The sequence below is a fragment of the Natrix helvetica genome (genome assembly GCF_964273705.1).
Source record: "Natrix helvetica genome assembly, chromosome: 1".
Taxonomy (NCBI): Eukaryota; Metazoa; Chordata; class Lepidosauria; order Squamata; family Natricidae; genus Natrix; species Natrix helvetica.
In genome coordinates this window covers 296,424,208-296,437,639 of record NC_138548.1, presented here as the reverse complement: position 1 = coordinate 296,437,639, position 13,432 = coordinate 296,424,208, and the positions used below count along the sequence as shown (strand labels likewise).

The 13,432-nt window shown below is 38.0% G+C and overlaps 1 protein-coding gene and 1 long non-coding RNA gene across 3 annotated transcripts in view; one reads left to right on the top strand and one right to left on the bottom strand.

The window, feature by feature from the left end:
* The window catches only part of LOC309383847, a 381,089-nt gene that overhangs the window by 20,305 nt on the left and 347,352 nt on the right, over positions 1-13,432 (top strand). The window lies entirely within an intron of this gene.
* Positions 1-13,432, bottom strand: part of BSN (bassoon presynaptic cytomatrix protein) — a 218,626-nt gene that overhangs the window by 175,459 nt on the left and 29,735 nt on the right. For both annotated transcript variants that reach the window (XM_081936756.1, XM_081936755.1), the window contains exon 2: positions 11,241-11,622. In XM_081936756.1, coding sequence (XP_081792882.1) covers positions 11,241-11,622 — 382 coding nt within the window. The remainder of the gene's footprint in view (positions 1-11,240; positions 11,623-13,432) is intronic.

The window sequence follows — 13,432 nt, the reverse complement described above, 5'->3', positions numbered from 1 at the left end:
CCATCTATGGATTTCAATTCTCAGGTCCTTGTATCTGACATTAGAGCTTTGTTGATGCAAATATTAAATTCCCCATTTAATTAGAAACAACCGAGATAATTTTAAAGGCTAATATCACAAGTGCATGCTTCAATGACCAACTAAAATCACAAGCTTGAGACCTTGGAGCATTTATATGTTCTTGTTTAAGGCTCTCTATACTGTCCTTGGCAAAACAGCAATTGCAGAATTGAAAACATGCTGTTTTTAATACACCCAAAGTTGTTCCCCTTGCTACCTGCTGCTTTAATTAATTTTCACCCCTATGTTCACTCTCCCACAATAACACCCACAAGCCTCCTTTTTTGGGGGGGGGAAGAAAACAGAAATGTTTCAATCTGAACAAACTATATTATTTATCATGTTTCTTAAAATGTCTCAGAACTTTAGCTTAGCCTTGTTCATTTCCTGTATCAGGCAAAAATGTGTGGATGACACAATCTTAAAAGGACTGTCAGTTAAGCTAATTGCTTCATTCTTTGGGAATAATATATCCAACACTTTTTCATTAGCACTTATCTCATCTTTCTGCTTTGCTGTAACAGTATTTTTGTTATTTTCCCCAAATCCACATACCAGCAAAGATGAGGGGAGTGGGAAAATGATTCGATCTGTTTGCACAAAAGGAACACCGGAGGTTATGAACAATGGAAACAATGCTCATTATATAATGATAGCTTGTTAACTTCAATTTTAAAGTTCTGAATAGTATAATGCATAATTATAATGGATCACAGAAATACGGCTGAGAACTACAATAGCAGATAAAGTATGATTTGCTTGCAGCTCTTCTTTTAAAATGCCAAAATTTAAGTGTCAGCCAATCAATAAATAAATCCCAAGTGAAAGGATTGTAAAAGTGGTATATTTAGTTCAGACAAAAGCTAGGTAATACGGCAAAGTGGGAAAAAATGGATCTGCTATAAAAAGAAAGCCAGATGCTGATTTATTGCTCATGTCAGAAATCAGAATTGTCAACTAGAAAATACTGGTCTCTGGAATTCAAAGAATGAGAACAAGCGATGAAGCAAAAGGGATAGGATGAGTTTCAGAGATGTTAACAAACATTGATATAATCTGCCTAAAATGCAGAATACCTCAATGTGCCTTTTTGCACTATAAAGAGAAGCAAAAATTGGTGCTTCATCACCATACTATCTTGAAGCTTGATAAAACTCCTGAGAAAGGAAAGGAAAGGAAAGGAAAAGAAAAGAAGAAAAGAAAAGAGGAAAAGAAAAGAGGAAAAGAAAAGAGGAAAAGAAAGAAAAGAAAAGCTAGTGAAAGTTTGCATGGGAATGGCCTAGTTCTTCCCATTCATGTACCATTTTTTTTTGCACTATAAGATGCACTGGACCATAAGACACACATTAGCTTTAGAGGAGGAAAACAAGAAAAAAAATCTGCCTCTGCCTCCCAGCATCCATCCGGCATTCATCTGGCTCGTGTCCTTGCAGCAAACAGCAAACAGCCTGGTCAACTTCAGCATATTATCACAGCCCCATCACATGGCTTGTCAGGGCTCTGCTCCATTGTGCCCACCACCGATCAACTGTGCTGAGCTGCCGCCGCCGCCAGGGAACTCTAGAGCCTTCTCTGCTGAGCAGTTGATTGGTGGTTGGATCAGCCTCCCAAAATAACACCAATCAGCTGTTTCCCGCCGCCAATTGCCACCGCTGCCGATTGCCACTAATCACCACTGCCATTCGCTCTATAAGACGCATGGACATTTCCACCCATTTTTTGGAGAGGGGGGAAAGTGCATCTTATAGTGCAAAAAATACGGTACCTTACAGATTTAACTTTAATTATCTTTAAGAGCTATTTCTCTGAAACTTCCTCCATTTATCTTTTCATATTTCATACTATTCCCAGCAATCAGTCAAGTATATTTTTGAGTGCATTGGAGTACAAAGAAAAATGTTCAGAACTGACACCAACTGTACAGTGTGTGTCTGTGTGTGTGTGTGTGTCTGTGTGTGCCTGTGTGTGCACATATGTGTTTCATATTTACTTTCTAGTCTTTGGGATGTGCACAACATTTAAAGAAATGTGGGTTCTAGACTATTTATAACAATAAATAAATTCCAATTATTGGAAAACATTATGCAGCTATGAGTTACCCACTATACAGCATTTTGTTTCTCCTACTGGGTCGATATAGATATGATGTGGATTTACTGTTCTTGTTTAATCTGATCTACTTTAATATATGTATTTATTTTATCTCTCACATACATACAAACACACACACATCTTCACATCCCCAAAAGGAAAACTAACCCTATATAAAGAGCAGAAAATAAGTAAGAAATTAGGTATTATTTCTTATTCTTATGAATAAAGGTATGAGGTAATAAAATGTAACTTACATTTAGTTTAGCCCTCCATTTCTTTCTGCCTTGCAAACAATCCTTGTTTCTATCATGTTCATGGATTGGCTTTTGTTTTTGAAAATTCTCATCCAACTAAAACTTCCATGGACTTTTAACCATCTTTTTCTTCATACATTTGCTTTCAGTTTAATTCTTATTCTCTCTGACTAAATTATATCAACATATTTTTACATATGGATGATTTATTTTTGTACACCCTCCACATACATTCAGAAATCAGTAAGTGGGCAAAGGAATTGCCAAAATTGTAGTTAGTGCTACCACATTTCCAATACTTATTTCTGTTTCCCTGGCACACCAAACTCTCACTTCATATAACAAAGGAGGCAGCATCACATTCTTATACACAACCATTTCAATTCTTTTGACAAACATCCGTTCCCAACACCAGATTATGTATTGCTATCGCTACCACATCACACTTTTCCCCCATTCATTTCCCATCTTTATTAAATATTCTACCAAGGAATGTAAATTCATCTACTTCTACTAGTCTTTTGAATTTAAACACAACTATCTTTGTCTCCGATACATTAACTCAATTCTATAGTCGCAGTTGCATTGTAAATCATTCATATTCTCAGCTAGCAGCATGGCATTATCTGTATACAAATAATATTCATTTCTTTCCCTAATCCACCGACTGTTAACACCACCCAGAGCATTTCTTATACATTAATTCATAAATACATTAAATAGCCTAAAGTACATCACACATGTTCATATTATTCCGTCTCAGTATTGAACCATTTGATAAGCATTTTATTTATTCTCATGCATGCTTTATTTCTGTCATAAACTACGTTTACTTGCATTTACTTTCAACTCCATATTTATGCAAAAATTCAAGCTTATCCCTTTATCATATGATTTCTCTAAATAAATGTAACTAAATTTTATTATTTTCTCACTGTCATAAATTTCTCAATTACCTGCTGAAGAGCTAAAAATCTGATTTGCACTACCTCATATGAGCTTTCCATAAGAATTCTCCTTACAATAATACAATAGTAGAGTTGGAAGGGACCTTGGAGGTCTTCTAGTCCAACCCCCTGGCTAGGCAGGAAACCCTATACCGTTTCAGACAAATGACTATCCAACATCTTCTTAAAGACTTCCAGTGTTGGGGCATTCACAACTTCTGGAGGCAAGCTGTTCCACTGATTAATTGTTCTAACTGTCAGGAAATTTCTCCTCAGTTCTAAGTTGCTTTTCTCCTTGATTAGTTTCCATCCATTGCTTCTTGTTCTACCCTCAGGTGCCTTGGAGAATAGTTTGACTCCCTCTTCTTTGTGGCAACCCCTGAGATATTGGAACACTGCTATCATGTCTCCCCTAGCCCTTCTTTCTCTTAAGCTAAATATACCCAGTTCCTGCAACCGTTCTTCATATGTTTTAGTCTCCAGTCCCCTAATCATCTTTGTTGCTCTTCTCTGCACTCTCTCCAGAGTCTCCACATCTTTTTTACATCGTGGCGACCAGAACTGAATGCAGTATTCCAAGTGTGGCCTTACCAAGGCATTATAAAGTGGTATTAACACTTCACGTGATCTTGATTCTATCCCTCTATTTATGCAGCCTAGAACTGTGTTGGCTTTTTTGGCAGCTGCTACACACTGCTGGCTCATATTTAAATGGTTGTCCACTAGGACTCCAAGATCCCTTTCACAGTTACTACTACTGAGCAAGTTATCATCTATACTGTACCTGTGCATTCCGTTTTTCTTGCGTAAATATAGAACCTTACTCTTTTCACCATTGAATTTCATTTTATTAGATAGTGCCCAATGTTCAAGTTTGTCAAGATTCTTCTGTATCTTAAGCCTATCTTCTGGAGTGTTGGCTATTCCTGCCAGCTTGGTGTCAACTGCAAATGTGATGAGTTCCCCATTTATTCCCTCATCCAAATCATTGATGAAGATGTTGAAGAGTACTGGGCCTAAAACAGAGCCTTGGGGTACTCCACTGCATACTTCCCTCCATGTAGATGCAGTTCCATTGAGGACTACACGTTGAGTGTGGTTGGTCAGCCAGTTACGAATCCATCTGGTGGTGATGCTGTCTATTCTGCAAAACTACTTCTCAGCATACTTAATACTCTAATCTCCCTCTAGTTTTTGCACTTTTGCTATTTTCTCTTTTGTATATGGAACAATCATGGCATTCTTCCAATGTTCATAGTCAGACACACTATTCTTATACAAATTAAATAAGTCATAAAGCCAATGTACAACATATTTATATTTGTGTATTTCTCCCTTTATTTTTCAAATTCATATTCTCACAAGAACTGACTCTGGGCAGCATGCAGCAAAAAGTATAAAAATGTAAAATAAAAAGCTTTAAAAGTCAAACACAGTCATATTATTCCATTCTTTTTTAAACAAGAGATTCAATCAGCAATGGAACCATCTCAAGATTTCACCAGTCCCCTGAGATCTCTAGGTCTGATAACAAAGGGCCTTAAGAGACTTCTGGAAAATAAGGAGGGATGGAGCTGACTTCATTTCAGGTGGTGTAGAAATATTCTATAAGGTGGGTAGCCATGATAAGAAAGGCCTGCCTTCTCAGGTCTGCCAAGGGTAGTTCCCTGAGTGATTAGACATACGTCAACCCTGAAGCGAACCTGACTGAGGCCATCTTTGTAGCCTCAGTGTTGCCACAAGGCAGAAGAGGGGACAGGGAATGTCAGGGGAAAAATATTTCACCCTGAACTAGATTTTAGACCGCGGCTTTTCCAAACAGGCATATCTTCAATAAGCGAAAAATAAAATAAAATCCCGGAAACATATTCTAATTAAAAACAAGCTTTAATACAAAAATAATAAAATAAAGAAATAAACAAATCTATCTAATTGTTACATTTTGGAAAGAGCAGTTTTGTCTACCAGCTTCCTGGCAGACGGACAAAGATCAAAAGAGAAAGAAGTCTCTGGAATGTGTGATGTATATAAACATGTTAAGCATGTGCAATAAATCATTGTCAGATAAGGCTTATGACCTGCGCAGTAACTCTTTCAGTTCAGCTATTCAGTTCAGTTCGGCTAGCAAACATTTAACGCAGTGACAGGGAAGAGCGGGGGATAATTAACAAAGGCTTTGCAATCAAAGCAAAAAGTTTTCCTGTGGGAACCAAGGTCATTCTAATAGGTAGCTGGGAGAAGAGGAGTAAAGTAAGCAAGCAGCGGGCCAGCACCTCGATTGAACAATGTGACTGATGACCTGGGGGAAAGGAAAAACTTTCATTGTTTTAATTAGGTGAAAACCGCGGGAATTTTCAGAGTCGGTTTTCACCGATTGTGCCAATATGATGTATCCAATAAATGTGTTCTTTGAGGAATCTACCTGCCTCGGAGTTCTGCTTTCAATGGGGGCATTACTTGGAACGCTGACACCCACAACATGCCTCTCTTGCCAGATCTGATTTTGGATGAGGAATGAAGGGATTTAAAGTTCAAAACCAGCACCTTGAATTGGACCTGGAAGCAGAGTGGCAACAGATGGAACTCACAGAGCAGAAGTATAATATATGCTGTTCTACAAGCACACATAATTGCTCATACCACATCGTTCTGCATTTTGCACTGGTTGAAGCTTCCAGACACTCTTCAAGGGCAGCCCCATGCAGAGCACATTACAGTAATCCAATTGGATTACACTATCTACACTTGAAAACTTATCATTTTTCAATATTCAACATATGGTTTCTTTCTCAGCGTTATTCTTCTTGGACATTTAACATGTACAATATTCATTTCTATTCCACACTTCTGTTTCTATGCACATTCCCCAAACTTTCCTTCCGGCATTCCCTCATTTCAGTTTCATCACTTTTATTTTCAATCCCATCCACTTTGCTAAGGACTCCTTATTCAGCCCTCTTTACCCATTTTCTGTCTTCAAATAGTTTCCCATATAGGACCTGTACTCTCACTATTTTAATCACTCTATTCTCAATATACTCTTGCTTCTTTAGTTTTCTTCCATGTATCTTTCATTATATTTGGTTTTATTATATACCATGTTTAAATAAATGAAGTAATGTTCTCTTTCAAATTTGGTATTATCTATTGAACCAAGGGTCTTTCCTTTCTGTTCTGTCCTGTGATTATATCTCAGATTGAGTTGTCACTCACTAAGCAGGATAATGGCAATTACTCTCTTTAAGCAGAGGATAGTTTACTTCTTAAATCAGAAAGAATAAAGGTGGCATGGTTAAAAAACGATGCCATAAAACTTTCAAAAGTATATTCAACATAGGTTCAGAATGAGTGGTAATCTAATTCATGACGATTCAAATGCACAGCAATTGAACAAATAAATGTTTCCTTTCATGACGTATAAATTAATTTGGGTGGAATAAAGACTTTGAAGCCTGCTCTGATTGTACTTATTTAAATTTATTTATTTAGATTTTCCTCCTGAATTTATTTATTTTATAAATAACTCAAGGCAGTGAACATGAACAGTATTTTTCCTCCTCCCATTTCCCCCCAACAACAATTCTGTGAGACAGGTTGGGCAGAGAGTGATTGGCCCAAAGTCATCCAGCCAATTTTCATATCTAAGGCAGGAGTGGAACTCGCACTGTCCTGATTTCTAGCCTAGTGCCTTAGCTACTAGACCAAACTGCCAATATGTACATTACATTATGAATAAATATTACCAGCATAGCAGGTAATGAAGAATACTCAAGTCTTGCATGATGTTCTCAAACATCATGATTCTCATGCATCTAAGAATTATTTGGCTAAAATACTACTTAAAACTGACATTGGTGTAACTCTTTAAATAAACTTATATTACTTTCTTAAATGAATAAATGTTTGCCAACTTATATTTTAGACATAAGCCATTTAAAAGTGTAATGAATCAAGGTTGGAAAGAATTTTTTAGTCAATCAGCTGAGGAAGTAGAATCCAATTCCCAATTCATAATATGTCATAAAAGTTTGTCTTATAAAAATCCAGGCTCCATATTCTCACAGATAAGAGAGCTAAAGTTTTCTTATTTAGGGAAACTATTTCTGGCACTTTTCATATTTATTTGTCTTGGCCCCTATCTGTGTGGCCATTTAACACAAATTTTACAAATAAGATATTACAATAAAAATAAAGAAATTCACAGGGTGCTTGATTATTATTCTTTATAATAACATGATAATGAATCATCATATAATTATTTATTTTGTATCATTTATATCATTATTTATATCTTTTATTTATTTATTTTATTTATTTGTTCGATTTATAAGTCGCTCCCTCTCCACGAAGGGACTCGGGGCGGCGTACAATTAAATATACAAGCATATGACACGGAGGAGGAATATACATAAAACATTTTTACAATTCATAAATAAAATAGCCATAAAGTTAAAAACAGTAACAATAAAATTAAAACAATTAAAATACCCTAAAATTTGAAATTTATCATTTAAAATTGCCAGGGGGATTAGAGAATATAGTTCTAATTTAAGCCAGGCCGGCTAGTCGGAACAGGTGGGTCTTGAGTTTCTTGCGGAAGGAGCAGAGATCAGTAGTTTTCCTAATGTCGGGGGGGAGGTCATTCCAGAGGGCTGGGCCCATCACAGAGAAGGCCCTACTCCTGGGCGCCGCCCTCTGGCACTGCTTAGTGGACGGCACCCGGAGGAGTCCCTCTCTGTGAGAGCGAATTGGTCGCAGGGATGTATGGGGCAGGATGCGATCCCGCAGGTAACTAGGTCCTGTGCCATGGAGCGCTTTAAAGATGGTGATCAACACCTTGAAACGCACCCGGTAGACTACAGGGAGCCAGTGCAGCTCGCGCAGGAGAGGTGTTACATGGGAGTACCTCGTACTCACCATAATTGCCCGCGCGGCCGCGTTCTGGACCAGCTGCAGTCCCCGGGGGCATCTCAAGGGGAGCCCCATGTAGATTCATAAAGATTGAAGATAGGAGGTAGATATTAAGCAACTCTTATGGTTTTGCATAATTCACAGTCAAAATATATTGATGACAATTTGAATTTAGAACTTTTTATTCTCAATCTTTTAATGCTCTTCAAATAATATTCAAGAAATTCTGTTTTCATTCTCTAAATGGAATTCATTGGAAAATATATTTGTCTAAACATTAAGGCATAGATATTACAGCATTGAAATAAATGGAAGTTGAATTGTAATTGTGGTTAGAGGGTTGCATCTTTATTTGCATATAAATAATTTTGACCTGAACAAGGACATAAAGTAAATACATAAAATAATTCATCCCATTTTAATTACAAATTAAAGACTGCTAGATAAAAGATGATGTATTCAAACATGTTTCATAGTTTTAAGGTGGCACAATTGACCTACTATTATATACAAATTTGTAGAACTAAGGCAGCCCTTCCCAGACTGGTATGCTTCAGATATGTTGAATTGCAATTTCCCTAGCCAAAATATTTTGTTACTAGATTCCTGATACATGGATACACTATGTGTTCAAAGTGAAGAACACAACATGGTGGCACAATATACTGCTCCAGTTAGTATCTTTCAAATGACATCCATGTTCATCCTACTGCATCCATTCTCATCATTCTGGGGAGATCTAGAGCCGCTTAATAGTTGGATGTGTAGGCTTTCCATGATGTCAAATCTATATAGAACTTAAGATTTGCTTGATAGCAGTTCAGATATTTATTGTTACTGTTTAATAATAATCTTAGGGCAATCAAGTCTGAGACTGTGACAAGCAAAGAAAGATTTTTAATCCTTAGCTGAATGCCACATTTCTAATAAAATTTGCACTTTATCATGAAAAAAAGATATTGGCATTAAATTGGAGCAGTGATATTTCCTGAGACTATGATCAAGGAAGGCCCAAGAATGCTACTGCCCATTCCTTTATTCTACAGTTCCACTCCTAATTGCTTCTCCTATCACAGTGGTTGCTATTAACAACAGATGCATTGAAAGTAATCAAGCATTTTCACATGTTGCCTAATTTGATTATGACTGTAGAACCTACATTTATTTTTCATTTAGAACGGGTAGTTGCTATGGGAGTTCAATCCCTTTGCAAATTGATATCCAACAGAAAGTAATGTTTTTTTTATTGAAGATATTAATAGGTTAATAGATATCAATTTGCCTCTGAATAGGAAGGACATAAAATATTTTAAGAGATTCTTTTTTTAAAAAATTTAAAAAAATCTTAGTATGTTAAAGTGCCATAGATTGTGGACTGAACACTAGGAAAGTGTGGTGTCCTTGGAGCAAAAGGGCTACCTATAAAAAGTATCTATACATCATTTGGTGTTAATAAATGATATAATATTTTATCCTCTGGTGAAAGGTCATTTGCATTAGCCCACTGAAAATACCTTTCTAACATCATTACGAAATTTGAGATCTTATTCATCACTCAGATCAATAGCTAGGCAACTACACAATAAACCTTAATGTCTATTTTTATTCAGCTGGGTTACCATAAACTAGATTTTATTTTACTCAGAAATTTTGGGCTCAATTGTGGTCATATGTTTAGGACTACCTATATTGCATAGAATTGTTCATTATATGTGTTCTTTCATTTCATGTTTTGATTCATATTATCAGTGGTGGGTTTTGGCTCCCATTGCAACCAGTACGCTGCAAGGGGAGCCGGGCGTGTGCCATGGGCACATGCGCTGTGCACGGATGCACACCTGCCTGCGATGCTCCAGCTACTTGATGGAGCGTCGTGCAGGCGCCGTATGCTGCGTGCACATGCATGGATGGCACGTTTCCTTCAAATACAGGTAAGGAACGAGGCAGGCGGGCGGGCCCTCCAAAGCACTGTTCTGGTACAGTGGCTGCTGTTTCCGGCAGGCACCAATATGTGCGCACCGGGGCGTACCATCTGCAACCCACCACTGCATATTATCTAACCAAAAGGAAAAGAAAAGATACTTAAAAGAACTGAAGAATGCAAATCAGCCAGAGCTGTTAACAAAACAAGCTATAGAAAGTAGCTTGTTTCACGACTGGACTGATAGTACTAATAAATCAGGATAAGTGTTGCTTTCATTTCTTGAGAAAGGTCATTGAAAACATCCTCTAAGAATAAAACATATGAAGTCTGAACAAAGTATAAGAATAAACACTTACTGTGAGAATCAGCAGAGATTCTATTATGTATGTATGTATGTATGTATGTATGTATGTATTTGTGTTACAACCCCTGGTATGCCCAAATATGGGAGGGAGCTCACTACTCCCCCTTTCTGTCCTTCGGTTCATTACAGAGGACCATCCAGGCAGAAAACCATATTTTTATTTTTAATGTTGCCTTTTTATATTTGTGTTGTATTTGTGCTGATAAATAAATAAAGGGAGACTAGTATAGATCTATTTCAAGCTATTTACCTGTCATCAGCTACATACATACATACATACATACATACATACATACATACATACAGTATAACAGATGGAAATATTGTATTGGAAAGACACTGAGATTCATTTCCTACATATATACAATCCTTAGGAATTTCCTATTCTCCTTGATCTACTCGGCCAGCAGATGAAACACTTCTTTTTCTCTGTCTTCTTATTCTCACCTTTTGATAGATACATTGTGTGCATTTGTGATGTGTGAGTGTGTGTGTGTGTGTATTTAGTACATTTTCTAATAAAGTCGACAGAAAGCATTCTATCTTGTTAGGTGGGCCTTTAACATGCTCTGACACTGCATACAAGATCCTTAATAAACTAGGCAAGCAATTTAGCAGAGCTAAAAACACCGAATAAGCTTGTTTCCAGTGTTACTGCTATCCATAGAGACATAAGGAACCATTACCTCGGTCAGATGAGGGTTGGGGTTGAATCCACATTGGTTGCAGACCTTGTTGTGACACTGTGTGCAGGTGTTGAAGTTTGGCTGGTTAGGAGAGGAGGTGAGATCCGTTGTCTTGCATATAGGGCAGAGCGTGCTACTGGGAAGGGGGGCAATTTGTGGGACGGAATAAGGTGAGGTAGGCGTGCTGCCTCGCTCCGGGGAAACAGACGGTGAGCGTCCACCCACTTGGAGAGTCCTCCTGGGCCCATCAGTGTGTTGGGGAGCTTGCCCCTGGCTCCGTTTCTCTCTTGGGGTTTCACTGCCTGGAACAGCTTTTGTCAGGGATGGGGAAGGTGTCCTCTGTCCAAAGGAGGAGTCTGATTGTTCTGGTCTTCTCGGTGTGCTGAAACACATTAAAAGGCATATTGAATAAAATGGTGATAACTACACAAATTCCCACAGAGAAGATGGGGGAGGAGAACAATCTAAGTAGTTGGGAGAGTTGCAGTTAATTACTGCCAACAGATGTTCAAACACAAGGATTGCATTGTCTTATTTATTTTTAATGCACCCAATAATAGGAGTTCTTCTAAGAAGCAGTTATAGCTCCCCATACCTAGAGCATATTTAACATCAGACTAGTTCAAACCTGACTAGTTCAAACCTTTTTCCACAGCCTACAGCCTCAAAAAGAGGGAGATTATATGTAAACTAAGAACCAACAGAAATCAGGCATCCTCTATTAACCTAAGCAAGTTCCTATTACTGGAAAAGGTTATCTGATCATTTGTGGGACCATTTCATGTCACAGCACAGTCAGTCTCAATCTAACAGTCCTGATTGTAGGCTACAAAATAACCAAAGCAAGGGGAGACAATCCAATGACGACATTACATTTTAAAATTACATTTTAAAAATCAGCTTCCCAAGTTTGTTTTTCTTTTTTTAAAAAAAGGTCACTTTAAAAAATTAAGATCTCTGTAAAAATAAATTAACAAGACGCTGGGATCATCCCTTGTTTTTATTACTCATTTATATCATTTATTTCTTGCCCAGTTCCACGAATTTCAGGCAGCTTACATTAAAAATGCCTATATGTCATTAGCAAATCATAAGAACAATCCATTTAAAAAACAAAAAGCTGAGCAGAGGTTAGGCATCTCACGTTCCCACTGCCCAGGTCTAAAATTCTAGAAACTTTACAGACTCCACCACCTCCAAATCTCAGAAGTAAAATATTTCAAGACTTGGAAATATTTTTGACTTTTTTTAAAGTCCCCCTTTTCTCATATTAGGGACATGGTGGCTAAGTGGCTAAGAAGCTGAATTTGTCGATCAGAAAGGTTGGCAGTTTGAGTCCCTAGCACAGCGTAACGGAGTGAGCTCCCGTTACTTGTCCCAGCTTCTGCCAATTTGAAAGCACGTAAAAAATACAAGTAGAAGAATAGGGACCACCTTTGGTGGGAAGGTAACAGCATTCTGTGTGCGTTTGGTGTTTAGTCATGCCGGCCACATGACCACGGAGACGTCTCGGAGATGAGCACCACCCCCTAGAGCAGTGCTTCTCAATTATTTTCTGTCATGCCCCCCCTAGGAAGAAGAAAACATTTCGCGCCCCCCGCACGACTGTAAATAGTATCATTTGTCTATAAAATTGTTATAAGTACACCTCTGCATAACATTGTATCCTTATTATACGTATAAGAGAATAAAAAAAGAAAGAAATGTGGATCAATTTACAACAAAGAATAGCTTTATTAACTGTAGCAGAAAAGATTTAAAGTAAAGTATACTTAAATATTTACAAAATGTTAAGGGGTGTACTCACTTCTGTGATAACACTGAAGAAATGACACTTGTATGTGCATGTATACACACACAAACACACACATATATATCCTGCACGCAGTGATTTCTAGAAACAACACCTGCTCATCTCAGTGGGAAAGACCCACGCATCCCAGATGTGAAGACTGTCCAAGTGGTCCTTAAGATGACTGCCGACTTGGGGAGGGAGGGAGCCGCAGAGGCGGGGCTCAAAGGGAAGGAGAGCGGGATAAAACACCGGAGCGCTCTAAGCTTTGGAAACTCTCGCCTTTCCTTACCACGGAGCCTTGGAAACTCTCCAGACAGAGACGCATCCGGTCGGAAGAAGGAGAAAGAGAAGGGGCGGCTGAGGGAAGAGAGACGCGGGCGGCCTCAGCGATCCTGAC